Source organism: Colletes gigas, unplaced genomic scaffold (genome assembly GCF_013123115.1).
Source record: "Colletes gigas isolate AHSC1104 unplaced genomic scaffold, ASM1312311v1 Colletes_gigas_Sc00025, whole genome shotgun sequence".
Classification (NCBI taxonomy): domain Eukaryota; kingdom Metazoa; phylum Arthropoda; class Insecta; order Hymenoptera; family Colletidae; genus Colletes; species Colletes gigas.
The window spans coordinates 1,345,684-1,363,378 of record NW_025106654.1 but is presented as its reverse complement, the minus strand read 5'-3'; the positions used below and the strand labels follow the sequence as shown (position 1 = coordinate 1,363,378).

The 17,695-nt window shown below is 42.0% G+C and overlaps 1 protein-coding gene across 1 annotated transcript in view; it reads left to right on the top strand.

Moving 5' to 3' along the window:
• Positions 1–2,531: 2,531 nt before the first annotated feature.
• The window catches only part of LOC122401516 (MOB kinase activator-like 2), a 50,196-nt gene continuing 35,032 nt past the window's right edge, over positions 2,532–17,695 (top strand). The window contains exon 1 of the mRNA XM_043403703.1: positions 2,532–2,964. Within this exon, the coding sequence (XP_043259638.1) occupies positions 2,870–2,964 (95 nt within the window). The 5' untranslated portion in view covers positions 2,532–2,869. The remainder of the gene's footprint in view (positions 2,965–17,695) is intronic.

The window sequence follows — 17,695 nt, the reverse complement described above, 5'->3', positions numbered from 1 at the left end:
TACGTTCGTCGCTTCTGTATAGCAGTTATTTATATTGCAAGATATTGTTCGTTGCTGGTAGACCGTTATTTATAAAAATGTTAAATTATGCGTGCGTGACTCGTGGATTTTCTCGACAACCGGGTTGTCGGTCTGACATAAACGGCGTTGCGCAGTGTTGGGCTTAAATTCGATTACGGTTCTTGCTTTTATACGGAATCGAAGTAAAAAAATTCTCGTAAAGCTCCGCTAACCGTGGGATTCCGTAATCCATTGGGGTGGATATCGACTTCTGGCTCTTGGTACATTCCTTTTCACTTTCATTATCATGACGGTTTTGTGCATTCCTCGGAGATGTCCTAAATCAAAAAATGAAAGAAAAAAAAATCCATTGGCTATTTTTGGGAGCCTCTGCGAGGCGTTCTCTTATTTTAGTCGGGTTTCAGGGAGACTCTAGCTCGACTTTCTTGCCCTACATTCTTAGTTTTCTGATACTTGGCGAGGGATACTTGGCGTAATGGTACCATCGACACGTTTCATTGCTTCTCAATTTGTCATTCGAGTCAACTTTTGCATTCCGGAGAGTTGAGAACCGGGATCGTTTCACCGTGGGAGAAGTTGTTCGTTAATAAGACTCGTTAAGGATGCTTTATTTCCCACTTATGTCATACATTATGAAACATTGTAATATCATGCATCGATTGGCCTTAACCTTTCGCATTTTACGCGCGAAGCCCGTGAACCAGTTGCGCCCACTTCTTCGCGCAGAAAATATGTTTCGCGATTATGCACGTATCCACGAGTAACACGAGACACGGTAACAAACAAAGCAAACAAAGTTACTTTCGTAGCGCGTACGTTCCTAAATAGGTTAACTTTTAATTCGTTTCTACGATATCGGTATATTTTTCATCGATCGTTAAGAACAATTTTACAAAAGCATCTCCGCAAACTGTGGTGTATTTCGGAAATTTCAAAGAAAGAATAGAGATAATCTTACGTAACCAAGGACATTCGCAAACGTCGAGTGTCTGTCGATTTTGTAATTGCCACTGTGCTATGACGTACCATTCACCAGCTGGCAATAATTACAAGATGCAAACTAAAAGACGTAGAAGTATAACCTTTTGCACTTCGAATTACATATATTTCAATTTTATTACCAGCGGCTCCCAATGCTTTTAAGTGTTTTATTTGAAATTTACGTTAACGATAGGGCAATTTAAATGAATTCAATTAAATGTCAGCTTTATTTACACTATTGTTGTGTTTTGTAATTTTCAAGTGTATGATATCTCTTGAAACAATTTCCAGGATGCTATTGGCACATTTGAGTGCAAAGGGTTAACTTATATTTATCCTTTTCAGACTCACGAGAAGACACGGTAGCGTTATAGTATATAGTCTCGATTCTCGAGATTAAAATGGACGAAATTAAAGAATGCAGTACTACGTTAAAGTTTCGAACCCTCTCCACGTAATACAGCTACAACATGTTTCCAATTTGGCTCACGAAAACACACGTAGTACCGAGTACTCCGCACGCAATGCACTGATCGACTGAACGTTTATAACTGGCCGCAGCACCGAAAGGGTTAACCCGCAACGCGGTAAACTAACCTATTTTCCGTAACCGACGCGCGAATTGCAACAATTTGCCAATCGTACGGTCAGTATTCTCGGAATCGATCCGACGTTCAGACCACAGCTATCCGTTCGCGTTTCACCGGGTGCACCCGCATCAGCCGCGACCCTGAAGAACAGGTACGCGGATGTTGAGGAGAAAGAACTTGTTCGGTTTCGCCGAGCGCTAGCCTCTCTCGACGGTAATTACATTAGACCGAGGGAGAGAGAAAGGCGCTCCGAACGACACTGGGAAAGCTAGAGAAAACGCTTAGTGGAACAGAGACGGAGAGAAAAGTACCGTCCTTAGGGAGGAAGCCCCTTTGTGCTCCGATACCCCTTCTCTCTCTCGTGCACGTACGTCCGTTGTATTTCCCTCGCAGCTCGCGTCCAACGATCTTCCATCTTTCGACAGGGTCACCTCGCCGGCAGTCGATCAAATAAACTAGTTTCTAGATTTTACCGTCAATTTTTTACTTCCTATACGCGGGAGAGATATCCGGCTACCACTGGAATACGATGAACTTTATTTTCTTCCAAGTGCAAATGATTCTACGCGAAAAAGTTGACCGTTGAAAAACGTGGAATAAAATTTTCCCACATGGGGAGGGGGGCACCGATCTCGAGAAAATTGAATTGGAAAATGCGCGGGGTACGCGCGTACTCTCGTTGACTTCGAAAAATTCTCAAATTTTAGCAGATACGCTGATCTTTGAGACTCGCGAACAACGGCTCGGTGGGCTCAACAATCGAGTGACCGTCGTTGACTACGATCCCAGGCACACTGTTTCCTTTCTCTCTCTCTATCTCTCTTTTTATTCCCTGCCGTTTTTTTACCTCTCGTTTCTCTCTGTCCCCCTCCCACTTAGCCCCCCCCCCTTCCCCCAGCCGGTGCTGGCACGATCCGCGGAGTCGCTTTCTCCGTTTATCGTTGGCGACGGCCGATAGCCGATAGCGACCGCGGCGCTGGTACCTGGCGAACGCCTGGAGAACGCCGCGACGTCAGTCTGTGCTTCGTTGCTCGCTGGCTCTGCGTGTTCCCAACGGTCGTAGAGATCGAGTGTCGCGTCTTCCTGGCGTGTTTCCCCCTCCTCCTTCATCCTTGCCTCTCGTTTTCTTCCTCGTTTTCGTTTTATATATACGCTTTCATCGTCTTCTCCCACCTTGGGTCGGGTTCACACACGCCGCGTTCCCTTTCTTCGGCGAGGACGTTTCTTTTACTGTAAATTCCGCCGGTGGCTGGGTCGGTACCCACAGTGTCGGTTCGATGTTCGGTTTGGGAAACAGAAAAGTGCTCAAGTACTCGACCATCGACACATCCCTGTCCATCGACGTCGAGGACACCGTCACGTGCTTCTGCAGGTCAGTTTGTCCGTCGCCTCTGCGTTCCACCTGGGCGTCCGTGTTGCCCTCTGACGCGTTCGATCGACGTTCATCGTTCGTTGGATCCCTTCGCGACTCTCTCGGAACGTCGATCGACTTTCACCGCGGGAGAGGTGAAAACGTGGGCGGGTGGTGATTCCTGTTCGTCCGTGTGTTAGGATTCGACGATCAGGAATCCGTCGAACCAGGACAATTCGACGCGTTGCGTAATCAACAGGTGATCGGTTTGTTCCGAACGACTAGCACATACCGAAGAGAAACACGGTCGTCGGGGCCACGAATTTTGGACAAATCGTTTATTTGGATCTCGCTCTCTTTGGGGTATAAGGGGACGAGTGTCGATTCGTTTTGGTAATTACACAGAACGTGTAAAATATTTCGCAATTAGAGACTATCCGTAGCTGTTTTATTCATGCGATATTACATAACAACCTTGACGTTCGAAGCCATATTCGGGTCCTCGTCAGGAATGTAAATGAGCCTAAGAAAACCACGTGTTCGAATCGAGGATACGTGTCGTTGATATGATACATAAATCGTGCTCAGTACGGACGAGGTAAATATGTAAAAATAGAGATTTACGTCGAGTGCAGTTGTTTTTGTAAATAGCCTTAGGAAATACGTGAGTCCGATGTTGTAAAAAACGTGGTAATCTTTGAAACGATCCACGTGATACCGAACAAAGAATAATTTACACAATTGCGAGGTACTAATCTCGCAGTGATTGCGCAAACGCAAAGAATTAAAAATAAAACGAGCAAGATAACGTAAGGAAATAAATCGAGCGAGATGGAAATCTAAGAAGGAAAAAGTTTAATTAAAATGTTAATGAATAAAAGATAGGTAGGTTTGAGGGTAAAGAGGGTCGACTGGATTTTAGATTAATACTATATGAAGGTATAAAAAGAGCATGAATATTAAAAAAATTAAACGTTAACCTTGAGTTTAAAGGATGTGTGACTTTCGATCGAGCATCAAGGTTGAGTAACCGAAGGTTCCGAAATACGATTAATTATGTGCGCGAGAGATCGGAAGCTGTGTAGTACGAGGAGAGTTGGAGACATTCGAAGCGTTGGAATTAGCGTCACAGTCGGCAGATAACAAAGGCGGAGTAGACGAACCAAGGTCTTCGTTTGTAGGCTCCCGCCAAAGGGTTGTCACATGCACAGGTAAACAACGTCATTGAGAGACTGTTGGTGGAAACTGTACAGTTGGAAATGTTCGTGAACCAGAGTGATAAATTATACAAATTAGCGAATTACACGAAACAGTAATTTGTCGATTTTCAATATTAGCGGAACCCGAGCTATCGATAGATTCTATTTTTGCGCGATTTCCATTCACGTGCTCTGACCTACTGCGTGGAACACTACAATCGAATTAGACTCAATTGGCCGTTCATGGTCACACCCCCACCAGTGCAAGTCGCGCTAAATATAACTTCTCACTGTTTCATCGTGCTCGTCTATTTGCGAGCGTTTCATTCGTGGAATACTGGTACTAGACGACATGGTGGGAGGGGCAACGTTAGCGTTAACGACCTTGAGCTGCCAATTAATTTTAATCCGATTTAGCAAAGAATTCTCTCGCCGTGATTTAAAGTATGGAAATATTAATAAAAGTAGAAATTTTTTGCTCGATCGCGGACTTGTTTGTCCATTATTTTCAAAGTTGAACAAAAAAAAGATTTAACCAAAGTTTCAATTACTTTATGGAATCCCGGGGCCTGAGCTCGGATCAATCGAGTAGAGTGCCAAGAGCGCGAGAACTGTTTTTCTTTGGATTCTTTGGTTCCTTGAGATACAGGAAGCGTTTACGTGCCAAGAAAAAAAAGTGGTGGACATTGTGCTGTCCGGAGTCGCATCCCGGGGCTAATGATGAGTAATTACTCGTTCCAAAAAGACTGTTCGCGTCCTCGAACGGCGGCCATAATGGCTGCCCGAATGGCGGTCGTGCATCGAAACAGACGGTAGTTCGATGTCGTTGAATGGAAAGCGTTTGAAACAATTAGACGACGATAATTATTTCGCTGATAAAACGGTTTTCGACAAGCGCTTTATGCTTGTATAGAACGTCGAAGGTAACTGCGTCGAGGAAAGTGTGTTTTAATAAGCTTTGCGATTTAGGCGTTCTGGTCGCGCCGGGATTGTTTGAACTGGGCGATAACGAACGAGTGAGAGAAGAACTCTTTTGACGTTTTGGCGGTCGCGGGGGATGAGACACGAGCAAACAATTGCTCGGAGCGAGGCGAATTAAACTCTTATCAGCTCGGATACGAGACACGACGAAAAGGGGACTTAAAAGTCTCCCGGGTAAACTCACCAATTACGCTACGGTAGCAAGCTTCGGTTGCACTTTTGATTTATTATTTAAAAAATCATTCCGCGACTATTGTTTATCGTGTCTCGATATAGAAGCTATGCAACTTTGCTGAGTAGACGTTATCTGGAATAGAAAAGATAAAACGCGTAGAAGTTTGCATCACTGTGCATCGAAGCGTAAGTATGATAGACTTATTCGCGAAACGACGCACGAACCGTAAGAGTTATCTTCGCTTTCGACAGCCGTCTGGTCCCCAAATAACTTCGAATATTCCAATTCGGTCGACTGGCGTTCGTCGATTTTTTAGAGCCATTTTTCGATTTGAATTTAAAATATTCGAGGACCGGGTGGGCAATAATTCAGAATTCTATATATCGTATATACATTATATACAGTCACTGTACCTCTGTGTCAGCAAACAATATATGTAAAATAAATTTTATCTAGTGATAAGAATGTTATCATGCGTGTCTTTTTGCGTTACCGTAATTTTCCATCGAATTGAAACTCGATTAACCACTCTCCGATAACATAGAAAATTTAAGCCTGTAGTCGGAAAATGCCCGCATAAAAATGAGTATTAAAATAAATGTTATCCAAGGACGATGAAGTCACCATGAGTCATGTTTCGACCTTCCCATCGGACAGCATCAGTGTCCAGTTTAATCGTCGTGTAATTATTCAAATTACAGTCTATTATATAGTTTCAGTGTCTTCGCAAACAAAAGTCCCGACGGGCGAGAAACGTTCTTCGACCGGCCCTGAAGGCTCGTTTCGCGTTGTGTCGCTAGAGCGCGCTGCTGTCGGACGAATCGTACGAAACATCAAAGGTTAAAGCGTTCGGAAATTCTAATTTAATCGCGGAACAGTGTTAATTGGCTGCCGCAGGATCCCGCGGTTTATCCTTTCGTTTGCATTCAAGGCCGTTGTTCGATCGTTCGCGCGCGTTGAACGCAGTCGTGGAAAACGCAATCGTTCCGCGTAGAGCGCGCAACGATACTCTTTTTATTGCTTTTCCGTTGCGCGAGAAATTACGCAACAGAGAAGCCGTTCCCCTCTTTTTTTTGATTTCTTATTTTTTTTCCAGCTCCGATGACGCGATGCTCTAACGATCGTCGGACAAGAATCGTGACACGATTGTACAGCGTGACAACACGCGCACGGAAATAACGCTTTCCGTCTCAGATTTCACTTTTCCGACGCTTCGACCTTTCACCCGTGTTAACTATTTTTAGAATTATTTGTTAGAGCTTTGCGACACTTTCCTTGGCAAAGGATTGTATTTTTACAGTGTAGCTGAACGTTAATTAATTGTTTCAATGATCTGAGGTATTATCATAGTTGTATTTGGAAATTTGATTCAACAAGTTACGTCTACGTTAACGTTAGAATGATAGAATTCTGCCTGTCTACGTCAATTCTGTAGAACGTTTTAACCAGACAAGGTAATTAGGTTAGCAAGTTGTTGATATTGATTTTAACTTCGAAATTGCGAATTTTTTGCTAGAATTTACGTTCTGTCAAACTGTTATTTATCCCCCTTGCTTGCTACTTAAAAAATAATACGAAATATTGCTGAACAAATATAGCACGACGAAGTACATTGCCAAATTAGTTGGCGCCTTAAGCGGATCTGTTATGTATTTTGAAGCCTACCCAGTTGGCACTTGAACCGTGAAGAATTAACTTATCTACCCCGAAAGGCGTTGGATACCAACCGTTTTCAGGTTATATGGTCAACATTTTAAGGGTATTGTTCGAGGAATAACAAAATATTAATTTATTTTATTAAGACGGTATTATTATAATACTAATATTTTTCGCGGTCCTTCGGGGGTTGAGAATCGTTGTTCTGAACGAAGCGTGCAGTTTTATAAGAAACCTGCGACTTGCAACCTTCCAATTCTAAAAGGTTTGCCTCTGGTCTCCACTCTAGTAGAGCGAACTATAAAAATTCCTCGCTCGGTCGTCCAGCGAGCATGCTCCTCGAAACGAGTTTGTACGGCGTAGATGAGTCGTGTCGTAAAGATGAGAAATTGCCAGATTCTTTTTTCATCCTGGCCGTAAGATTGTGAGACATCGAAACTTGATTTCCTACTTATATCCAAGCCCAGCGTCTTCTTTCGTACGAAATTCGACGTAAACGAAGCACAGTATTTTATTTGTAAATATGTACTTCATCTGGAATATGAGATAATCAATTTAGATATAGTTAATCGATTTTGAGAAATTCTTTTGGACATCGTAGTGTCACTTTAACGATAAGTAAAATAATAGTCGTGAATGTGAATTGTAGCCAAAATTAACGGTCGCGTCTGGTGCGATTCGTCTAACGGGGAAACCGATATTTCCTGTTGCGAGTATAGCAAAGCAATCTACCTAATAACACGGTGACCTTGACTTTGACTAACTCAGCAAATTAGATGAACCTTGGCTATCTTTATAGCTTAATTATAGGCACGGAGAAAACGGTCGGAGTTATAGGATAATGAGCTAAAATTAGAAACCAAGAAGCAGCGCACAAACAAATCCCATTATAGGATTTCGCCAACCTGCTCTTCGAACGGGAAGAACTTGGAACGAAATTTATTTCCCCTCCGTTCGAAATTAATTTAAATCAAATTTCGTTGAAATACATTTTTCCGGGTGAAATAAAACCCGAGGCCAATTAGAAGATTTATTAATCGACAGGTGGCCGTCGAAGAGACCCAGGTTATAATGGCTGTTAGGTAATAAACCAAAGTTCGCGACAGACGAGGGTCTCTCGGGGCCCCCAGTTTGCTTCATTTGCGCCGCGACACGTTCAATTTCGGTGCAACGTGTCGGTCTGCACGCGGTTTCGCGACCACCTTGTCTCTTTTCTCGTTGCACGTGTATGCGTTTGACATAATAACAAGACGGATGTGTGACGCGTCGGGGCACGTGCTCGTGGCCGTCGCTGTGCGTGAGGATCGTCCAAGTGGTCCGCGTGCGGGTTTCGAAACTCGCGTCAACGATGCCTATTACAGTCGCCTGGCGGCTTTGTGCTTCGCCGTGTCTCTGAACTTTCTACGCGTGATTCGCTTTTTAACCGCAGTTGTACAAAATTATTCGTGTCTTTGTTTAATTCGAATACAATTCGTGAAATTCCATCACAGTCTTCCCTATCGCCGATGAAATCAGCAAAAGATCGAAAGTCCGGAACAGGTTTGCTACGTTCTTTGTTTAATTTTGAGATATTCGTAATTATTATTATCGATTTATAAGTTTCGATGTATCGCGTGCTCGACGAGTTCGTTCCGTCGCGATCAACCGGATAACAAATTTTTATCCGCGAACAGCGGTCAATATTGGTCCAGCAATTATTCCAGGATAAATTGAATTTCGTTCGACACCGTCTACACCCGTGTTCCGGGTATTGAAACCGCGTAGCGTATTAATTTTGGCTTCGATCTCTTATTATGGTGGCGTGATGTTTCAACGAACAGGGCTTCGCGGAAATCAAACATTGATTTAACCTTAATACCCACGCCCGCGATCGTCCCGGAAGTGACCTGGCGCGAAACGGGGTAAACATTGGCGACGTTTTGTGTCGATACGCCCGTTATTATTGGACGCTGCGGCGTGTTCGTCTTTGAGACGCCTTTTCGGCGAAGTTAAAAATGTACAGCTTATTTCGGGAAGCACCGATCAGGTGTACATAGCATTTCCTTTCACGTCAGATTCGAGAATATCTCTGGACCCTTCGCAGACGACGAAAAAAGGTCAAAGTAGATTTCTGGACAGATTCGTATATAAATTTTTTCTGGTCTAAAAATCGTTGTTAATTTTTTTAACGAGATTGCGTATGGGTATCGCAGGAGAGATTTAACACTAAACCTACCGACATTTCATGTATGTATACCTAATCCTACCATGAGCGGTCAAATGACCGCTTCAAAAAATTTCCTTGAAAATATTATAAATCGGTGCTCTTCCGCGATTAGACCCTTCTTTTATTTTTTGCCAAACAGTTCCGTCCATAGCAGTTTCAATTCCTCCCTCATTTTCACTTTCGGAACTAACTATAAATCTCTTTCTTTTTTGTCCTCTTCGTATATTCAAAATATTCTCTTCGTCCGTATCGCTGTCAAATAAGTCACAATTATTTTCTGCTGTATCATCATCAAAATCGGAAATTTCTTGGTCATCTTCAGAACAATCCTCGTCGATGTTATTTATTCTGTCTAATAAATTGATATTCCTCGAATGTCTTGACATTTTTGGGGATGAATATACAAATGATAAACTAAAAAGTAAAAACTAAAATATAAAAATATAAATCAAACGTGGCAAAAACATTGAGACCAGAAACAAAAAAAAATTGTAAATCATACCACAAAATATTGTTAGCTCTGTTGACTTTGTCGAAACTATCACTTATACCACGTAATAATTTCTATAATACACTTTGAAATTTTGATGCTCTCTGTTCGGATCGCAAGACCGTATTGTCGTATGAAGAACACTATGCATTTGTTCCAATCGCGCGTCAAATGACCGTTCGTGGTAGACTAGACATGCTATAAATTTTTTTCGGAAAGTAAACAATAAAGAAAGTTGTGAATATTGAAAAATGGGTTGTATGTATATTATAGGAAAAGTCAATAAGCTACATGGTGATACAGTAACGTTGTATACGAGAAATTCTAAACGAAATTTCAAAAACGGTCATTTGACCGCGCATGGTAGGTTTAGTGTTAAAAAAAAAAAGGGAAAAAATTCGATTAAGAGTGATAGACAGAGCTAACGATATTCTAACGTTACGTCAGCCCTCGACATTGGGGAGTCAGGGTTTCCGCATACCGACCTTGATTGCCCTTAACACAGAGTAAGAGAGCAAGAGAGAGAGTGAGAGAGGTCATATCTGCGGTTGTTTGCGTGGCCCAGTTTCGTTCGTTAGTCTTCCGTGGGCTTTCAGTGGCTACGATCAGTTTCGCGGAATATCCCCCTCGATTACGAACGAATCGATCACTGTCGAAAATACCACCGGCTGAAAGGACTTCCAGACTCATATCATCCCCTGTCGAGGGAATGTTGCCCCTGAAATATCTATTCGAGTCGTGTCGGCGTTGTGTGAGGCCGCGATATACGAGATCTATATCGAGGGTTCGAACGATTGTCTGGGAACCTTGAACCTTGACGAGTATTACGTAAAATATTGCTTTCGACCCGAGATATTTCTATTTTCACTTTTAGAGGTCTGTTCGATTGCCCTTTATACTTGGACTCACGGTTTACTATGCTATTTACACTGTGGTTTACTATGCTATTATTCTGTCTCCCATCGAAGCTTGAACAAGATTGATTAGTTTGTCGGTACGATGCGTCGGTTTATAGCACCGATGCACAACCATTTTCACTGGTCGGACGAATAAAATAAAATCTCATCCTGAAAACACTTTTCTATTCACGTGTACGTGTATACTTGTAATTTGTTTACGACAAGATTTATTATTTCTGAGAGAACAGCTTGCAATGGTTTATTTGGATCGCATAGCGCGCGTGGGGTGCTTGGTAAGGTATCCAATAAATTTTGCTCACGCGTACAGCGGGCCATTCTGATGAGAAAATGTCATACACGCTATAGGTCTGTTTCGTTCCAAATAAAGAGTAAAACGTGTATCGAATGCCATGCATAAGCTTTGTTTTATTCTTGCTCTTGAATCCAACATAAACAATGTTTATACCTGTAATGAAACGAAATAGATCTATAGCGGTGCATATGGCCTTAATATAACGTGGAATAAACCGAGATAAACATTGTTTATGCTGCTTCCAAGAACAGGGATAAGAGGTTCCTTATAACGAAGGTAAAAGCTTGTGCCGCGGCATTCGGTTCACGTTTCGAACTTTACGTGGTACGAAACCCGCTTACATATGGCATTCTTTATTTAGAATAATCTGTAAATATAAACACATATTTTCACAGCGTATGCTATGTGCGGAAATTTGAAAGTCGTATTTGTCAATTACAGTAATCCCCCATATAACACGGTAGATTGGTTCCGCGTTATATGTGTCGCCACAGATATATCTATAATCAATGTTACTGTACATATGATCAATGTTTTTACAATTCAAAAACTAGGAACACAAATTTAATAAAATAATTTAATTTAATTTTATAAGAACACAATTGACACAATGTGCAAACGTACGCGAAATTGATTATGAACTGTACAAATCATTATAAATTTCACAGTACAGAAATAGAACGTTGGAAATCCCCGCGTTATATGGGGGAAAACATGTGTTATACGAGGGACACGAAATCGCGTAATATGAAAACGCGTTATAAGAGTACCGTGTTATAGGGGGGGATTACCGTATACACTTCGAACGTCTATGGGCGTCCAACGCACGAGGTGCTCTGATTGAATAACCGCTTATAATCGTCCACCGCACCCAAAGGATTATACATCACGTTTTAGTTGGATCGCGGAGGATTAATCGAATTCAGTTGCACCCTAAAGACTACCTAAATTAACGACTTCAATAACCATAAAGCAATTTGCAAAATAAAATAAAATACGAGTACGTTTAAACAAGGCAACCCGTACGCGATGCATTGAAATTGCAAACTGTGTAAATTTTTTTATTTCACCGTTACTATCGTCGTTATAAGGTCGTAGTTAATATTTCTGTTCGCCCTTGTAACTTCTAAGAAATCTCGCAAGCCGGACGCTGGAAAGCTGTCGGATAAAATGGAGATTTTTCGCTTCATCGCGCGAACGGGCAAAAAAGAATGTACTTCGCTTAATTAACCGCTCGCCTACATTTCGAATTTAATTTTAGCCAAGAACGACCAACTTGTACGTCTCGTAAATTCTCTCAACCCTGAAAATTTTAGCTACCCCCTTTGGCACGAACTCTCCCGTGCTCTAACAGGCTTCGCATCGTACCAGAAATTACATTTTTGTTTGCGGCAGAGAGGAAACGACTATCTGAAAAACACCTTGAGGGATTTTAACGCCGCTTAAGAAGCTTCCCCGACGATCCTTTGTACACATTCTTATCCTTTGTTTTTCATCCTCTTTGTTTGTCGCAAAAAAAAAACCACCCGGAGCAGAATACTTGACTGATAAGAAGCAGAGGAGCAAAAGCCTGCGACGATTCAAATTTATGTAAAGGCCCTTGATTGGATCGTTCCGAAAATTAAACGGAGAAATGGAGATTGAGATTTTGCATACGAGCCATCAAGAACAGCGTGAAAGAAGAAATTGAAAAGTTCAGATTTATCAATTTCCCTTTAAACGAGGTGAACTTCACTGTTCGTTTCAGTTTTAGGTTAAATTTAATTTCTAGATCAGATTTATCGGATCCTGATTTTTTAGTTTAAGGAACATCCAAATTTGAATATTATAGTTTATAGTTTGAATTTATATTCACCTATACAGAAACTATTATCACCGTGTTATGTTTCCCTGGAAACCCTACGACTTTTGTCAGCAGCGCTTCTTCCTGCTACCTAAAACAGTGAAGGGTGATCTGTTTCCACCGAGACACCCTATACATATACCTTCGAACTATGCTTCTTGCAGAGTATGCAAACTCGCCTTTTTCCCGGAGAAATCACTCTTCTTTGTCTCTGGGAGAAATATTCTCGGTCGGGGTGCCCAATCGGTTCATTTTACGTTTCTTACAAAGAGTCGTCCTTCGTGAAACCTTTTGAAGCGTTCCGAGTGTGTTCCCCGAGACGAAAAATGGTGGTACCGGCGAAACCAGCGTAACACGAGCCGATTAATGGACTTCCGCTCTCTCCGGAGAAAGGAAACCTTCTTCGATTCCGAGGGAACGATATAAAGGGGTGCAAATGGTATATATGTATACAGGGTGGTCCACGCAATTGTTTCAAGTCATAACCCCGTCATTATTGCATTTACATCTGTAGGCCTTTAAATTTTTGTTAGATGCAGCAGTGCAAGTGCAATTAACAATTCCATAATTCTTTAAATAAAAATGCATTTTTTTTTTTACACAGATCGATTCTTCTGTTCATTCTACGTAAAAAATTATTAGGGTACCATGGCAAAAAAATTATTAGATCTCGAGATATTTTCAAAAAATGTCTTTATCGAAGAAGATACTCGAACACTTCATGACTATGTTGTAAAGGTAAACACCCTTTCGACATTGTTATCATAACAGAAACTGATTTGTACGAGTAAGCATTTCATCATTCAGTAGCAATTCAGTAGCAAGTGGACCACCCTATATATGTCGCGAACACGAGGGACACATCGGTCGAAAATGGAACTGTATCTGTAGACGTTCCTTTCGTGTTCTGGATAAAAAGGTGTTCTCTGTATTTATAATAAAAAAAAAAAATAGCCAGTGAAAAGGGCAATCTTAACACGTTAACTGCCGTGGGAATCACCGGTGACCGGCGACGCGACCGATAGTATAATACGCGGCGCCATGGGCAAACCACGTAAAATGCTCGCGGCAGTCAACGTGTTAATACGTATACGTTCACCAAAAAAGCTTGTAATTTCTCTGCAATTTTGTAAAAGATAGAGAATATTTAAAATTTCTATGAATTTCCTTTTAAATTCCTGAAGCCAATTAGCTAAGCTTTCTAGCATACGGTTGGCGGAAGTACGCGTGTCGTTGGACAAACATCCTGTGCTGTGCAGGGAGTCCTTGGACGTTCGATGGAACGCTCTTACGTGGTCGGTGTTGTTGCAAGAACGGGGTCTAAAATGGGGTAGAGACGGCTAATGGCTGGGAACGGTGTACGAAGGAAGAGCCGGTAAACAAAACGTAGGAAAACTTTGTCGCGAAAGCAAGCGACCCGACGGCGGGCCGAGGCGTCTCTTGGGCGCCGTTCATGCATCGATCGCATCCTTCGGTGTAATCCTGCCGACCAGAGGAAAACGACAGAGGCTGGCGCCAATCTCCGAAGCACCGGCTCCTCCTCCGCGTCTCTCCTCTCTTGCACCGGGAAATGCTCGATTGTCTGGATAATTATGTAGTTAAGACCTCTCCTCCGGTTCCCGTCGCTCCGGCGAGAACCAGTCTTCCCCTAGATATGGTTACCGTCCTACAGACACGTTTGGAGACGTCGAGATGATTTATTCCCTGGTCCAGCTTTGAATCTCTCGGTTCCGTCAACAGATTCATCACTGACATTTTCGATAACGCGGATTCTCAACGTCGTTCGTCTAAAGGACTCCCTCCGTTAACACTTTTACTGCCAGCGTCATCATCTACATATGGATGCCAGGGATTTTCAACTATAAAACTGTGGGCGCTGCTTCCCTGGTGGCAGGATCACGAGAAAAATCGTAGGAGGACTCATCAGTAAGGCTTTCTAGCAGACCCTGCCTTAGACGATTGGGAAGTCGGTCGAGGAGTGTATACATATCCAAGGTTTTCGGCCACCCCTAGGAAAAATTTTAATGAGGGATCCAGTGGCCGACATAAGACGAAAATCAAGAATACCAATTTGTTAATGAAGGCTTTGTTAAAAAGTTATTAACAATTAAATTCAAAAATTTTCAAATCGTTCTAGAAAAATTATTTTTGTTTGCGGGGGTCAATTACAATCATTTTTGTTGAATAGACATACCCCCGAAATCCTGCGCATTTTCGAGAAAAAAATTCAGTACGGGCGGAACTTTAAACGTTCATAACTTTTTAACGAAGCCTCCATCAACAAATTGGTATTCTTGATTTTCGTCGTATTTTGGCCTCTAGAATTTCCCATTACAATTTTTCCCAGGGATGGCCGAACACCCTGTATAGCAACGGAGGGCTCAGTCGAGCGCTTGTGAGAGCGCGACCCCTCTGGTGGTGAGCATGGGAGGTGACACCACAGAACTGGAAAAATTAATTTCCCAGTTTACAAAAGATTACAAAAATAAGTACTGAAACAAATTGTATGTTACATAGTTTACAGTAGCCTAAAATCAAAACTTGAATCTCACAGAAAATTGTACGGTTTTTATTTGGCAGTGAACGTGTTAACGCGGTCCTTCGTCACCCTGAACTTTTTGTTTGTCGCGAAACGAACTTTGTAAATTTTAATTTTGTAATTCGTATACAAATGGTATCAACATCCGAACACGTGTAACGCGTTTATCGCGTCCAAGGGCGTATAAAGCCGTGTCCCCACTGGGTCGGCAAAGAAATGGCTTTGCCGCGGTGCATAGCAGTGGCACGGCCGTGCCGCCTTTTGCCGCCTTTTGCCGCCTTTTGCCGAACGCTGCGCTGTGCCGATCGGCAAATGCCGAGCCGTGCCGACCCAGTGGGGACGCAGCTTAACGCTTCACGCGGTCCGACTTTCTGTTTCTTTGTTTTCAAAACTGTCGCGTATCGAGTTACACAGCCGTTGGAAACGCATGGGGATTACACGGGGTGACGATACACAGTCGATAAGAAGCAGAGCTTACCGCTGGTGTCTTTGCTAGCAGGAGTTTCAGCTCAAATGAACATTTTTTACCCTTCCTCTGGCGTTAAATCGACCTTAGGAAAAGTCGGTCCTGTTTATCAGAATATAACCCTTTATATTAGTCCGTTAGAAAGTTTAACGACGCGTTCTACCGAGCATTAAAACCTTATAAGTAATTCAGATGAAATTATCCATAGAGATTTCTTAGCGGAGCAGTTCTATCGGAAGCACTCTCATTTTTGCAATTCTATGGGTGAAAATTAAACCGGGTTAATTGTCGAATCTGACCCACTAAGCAAAAACTCGGCATCTATGGAGAAGAAAAATTTCCAAAGTAAGAACGTGGAAGAAAGTTTCGACTAGCAAAATTATGTTAACGGTTAGGTTCATAAATTTCGACTGGCTTACAAAAATAAGCGCTATGAGAAATATTGAGTTAGTAGAAAGCGTGAAGTTGGAAGATCGTATAAATGAAACAACGCGCGGGATTAAAAATTTTCACGAATAATCAATTTTTTTCTGGATCGTGTTCCGAAAAATTACGAACGATATGTGGATAGTCATGTGTTCCTAAATTTCTTTATCGATTTTCTCCATCGTTATTAACTCCTCTTCGGCGGCTTAAATTTCCAGCAAGTAATTACACGTAAACGAAGTGGTTCGTTCGATGTAATTGAAGTGGTTTGCGAAGTTTTGGAAATTGGTAAACGATGCCCCGCCATATGGCCGTCTTGGTAGCGGCGGCGTTTATTTAACGATAAACGGCAGATAACGGATATTGATTATTCTCTAAAACATGGGTCGACAAAATGTACTTTGCATAATAGATACGCATAATGAAATGTTTTTTATTAAGTAATTTCTTTAGAAATAATAAATTTTCGCGTCGCTCCATTGGGTAATATTGAACAAAACGAGATACAATTTTATTTTTTTATTCGCTTTACTTCACTTTGTCACTTAGCACGAGAAATAAATTTTGCGATAAACGCCGTCAGCGTAGCATACTGTTCACGCAGGTCCCTCGTGCAGAGCTGCATCGTCCTGTTTCATGATATTCTCGCGCTCGAGTCGAGGAATAGTTTGCATAATTTTTAAATTAACCTTTCCCAGTGCGGAGAGTTGTGCATATACACCTATCTTAATAACTCACTCCATTTGCTGGAAGTTGAGAAACGCAATCTTCCGTCGTTGAAATGAACGATACAAAGTGCAAACTCGAGAATGTTGATCATTCGACACTGTCCAATTGAATATTTTATCGCGTCTTTATTTTTTATTAGAATCCATAACGTCGAACGACTATCTTCTACTGTTTTAACGCCATGTCTTGGCCCAGTTTCGTGAGATATCCTGTATTATGTAAGCGAGATCCTTCCTTATCAAATTGGTTAAATGTATCAAATTAAGTTGATAAAAATATCGTTGCCCAATGTAGAATTAATAATTAGTAATCTTTGGATCGTTAAATTCCCGATTTCCATAGCGATTTACGCGATTTTGTCGCGCATAGGTTAGATGTTCGGACGATTAGAGTCGTCCTCTCATGCGGTCGGGTGCATAATGATTCTGCGCAACCATGCCGCGCAGCCGTCAAACGCCATAGTGAGGGAGAAAAGAGGGGATAACATCAATCGAGCCACATGCCCCTCAACTGGCACGAATCTGTGTCATCGGATGTGTACGGTATAGCACAGGTTATAATTCTAATTTATCATTAGTTAAATAAATTCACAAAGGTGCAGTTGACCTTTCTCAAAAACAGAACACGCTACTAGTTAACCGTACGCTTTGTTGGTTAACTCGAAACGACTCTAAACACGTTTCATTTATCGTAAATCGCGCTGTGCAAAACTAGAGTCTCCGCTCGTGCACAAACGAGTTCTGAGAGGAAAAGCGTTCAGAGAAATCTATCGTAACAGAGAGTCTTGCAGTTTTCAGTTTTCCGTTTTCCAAACGACATTACAGCTTTCA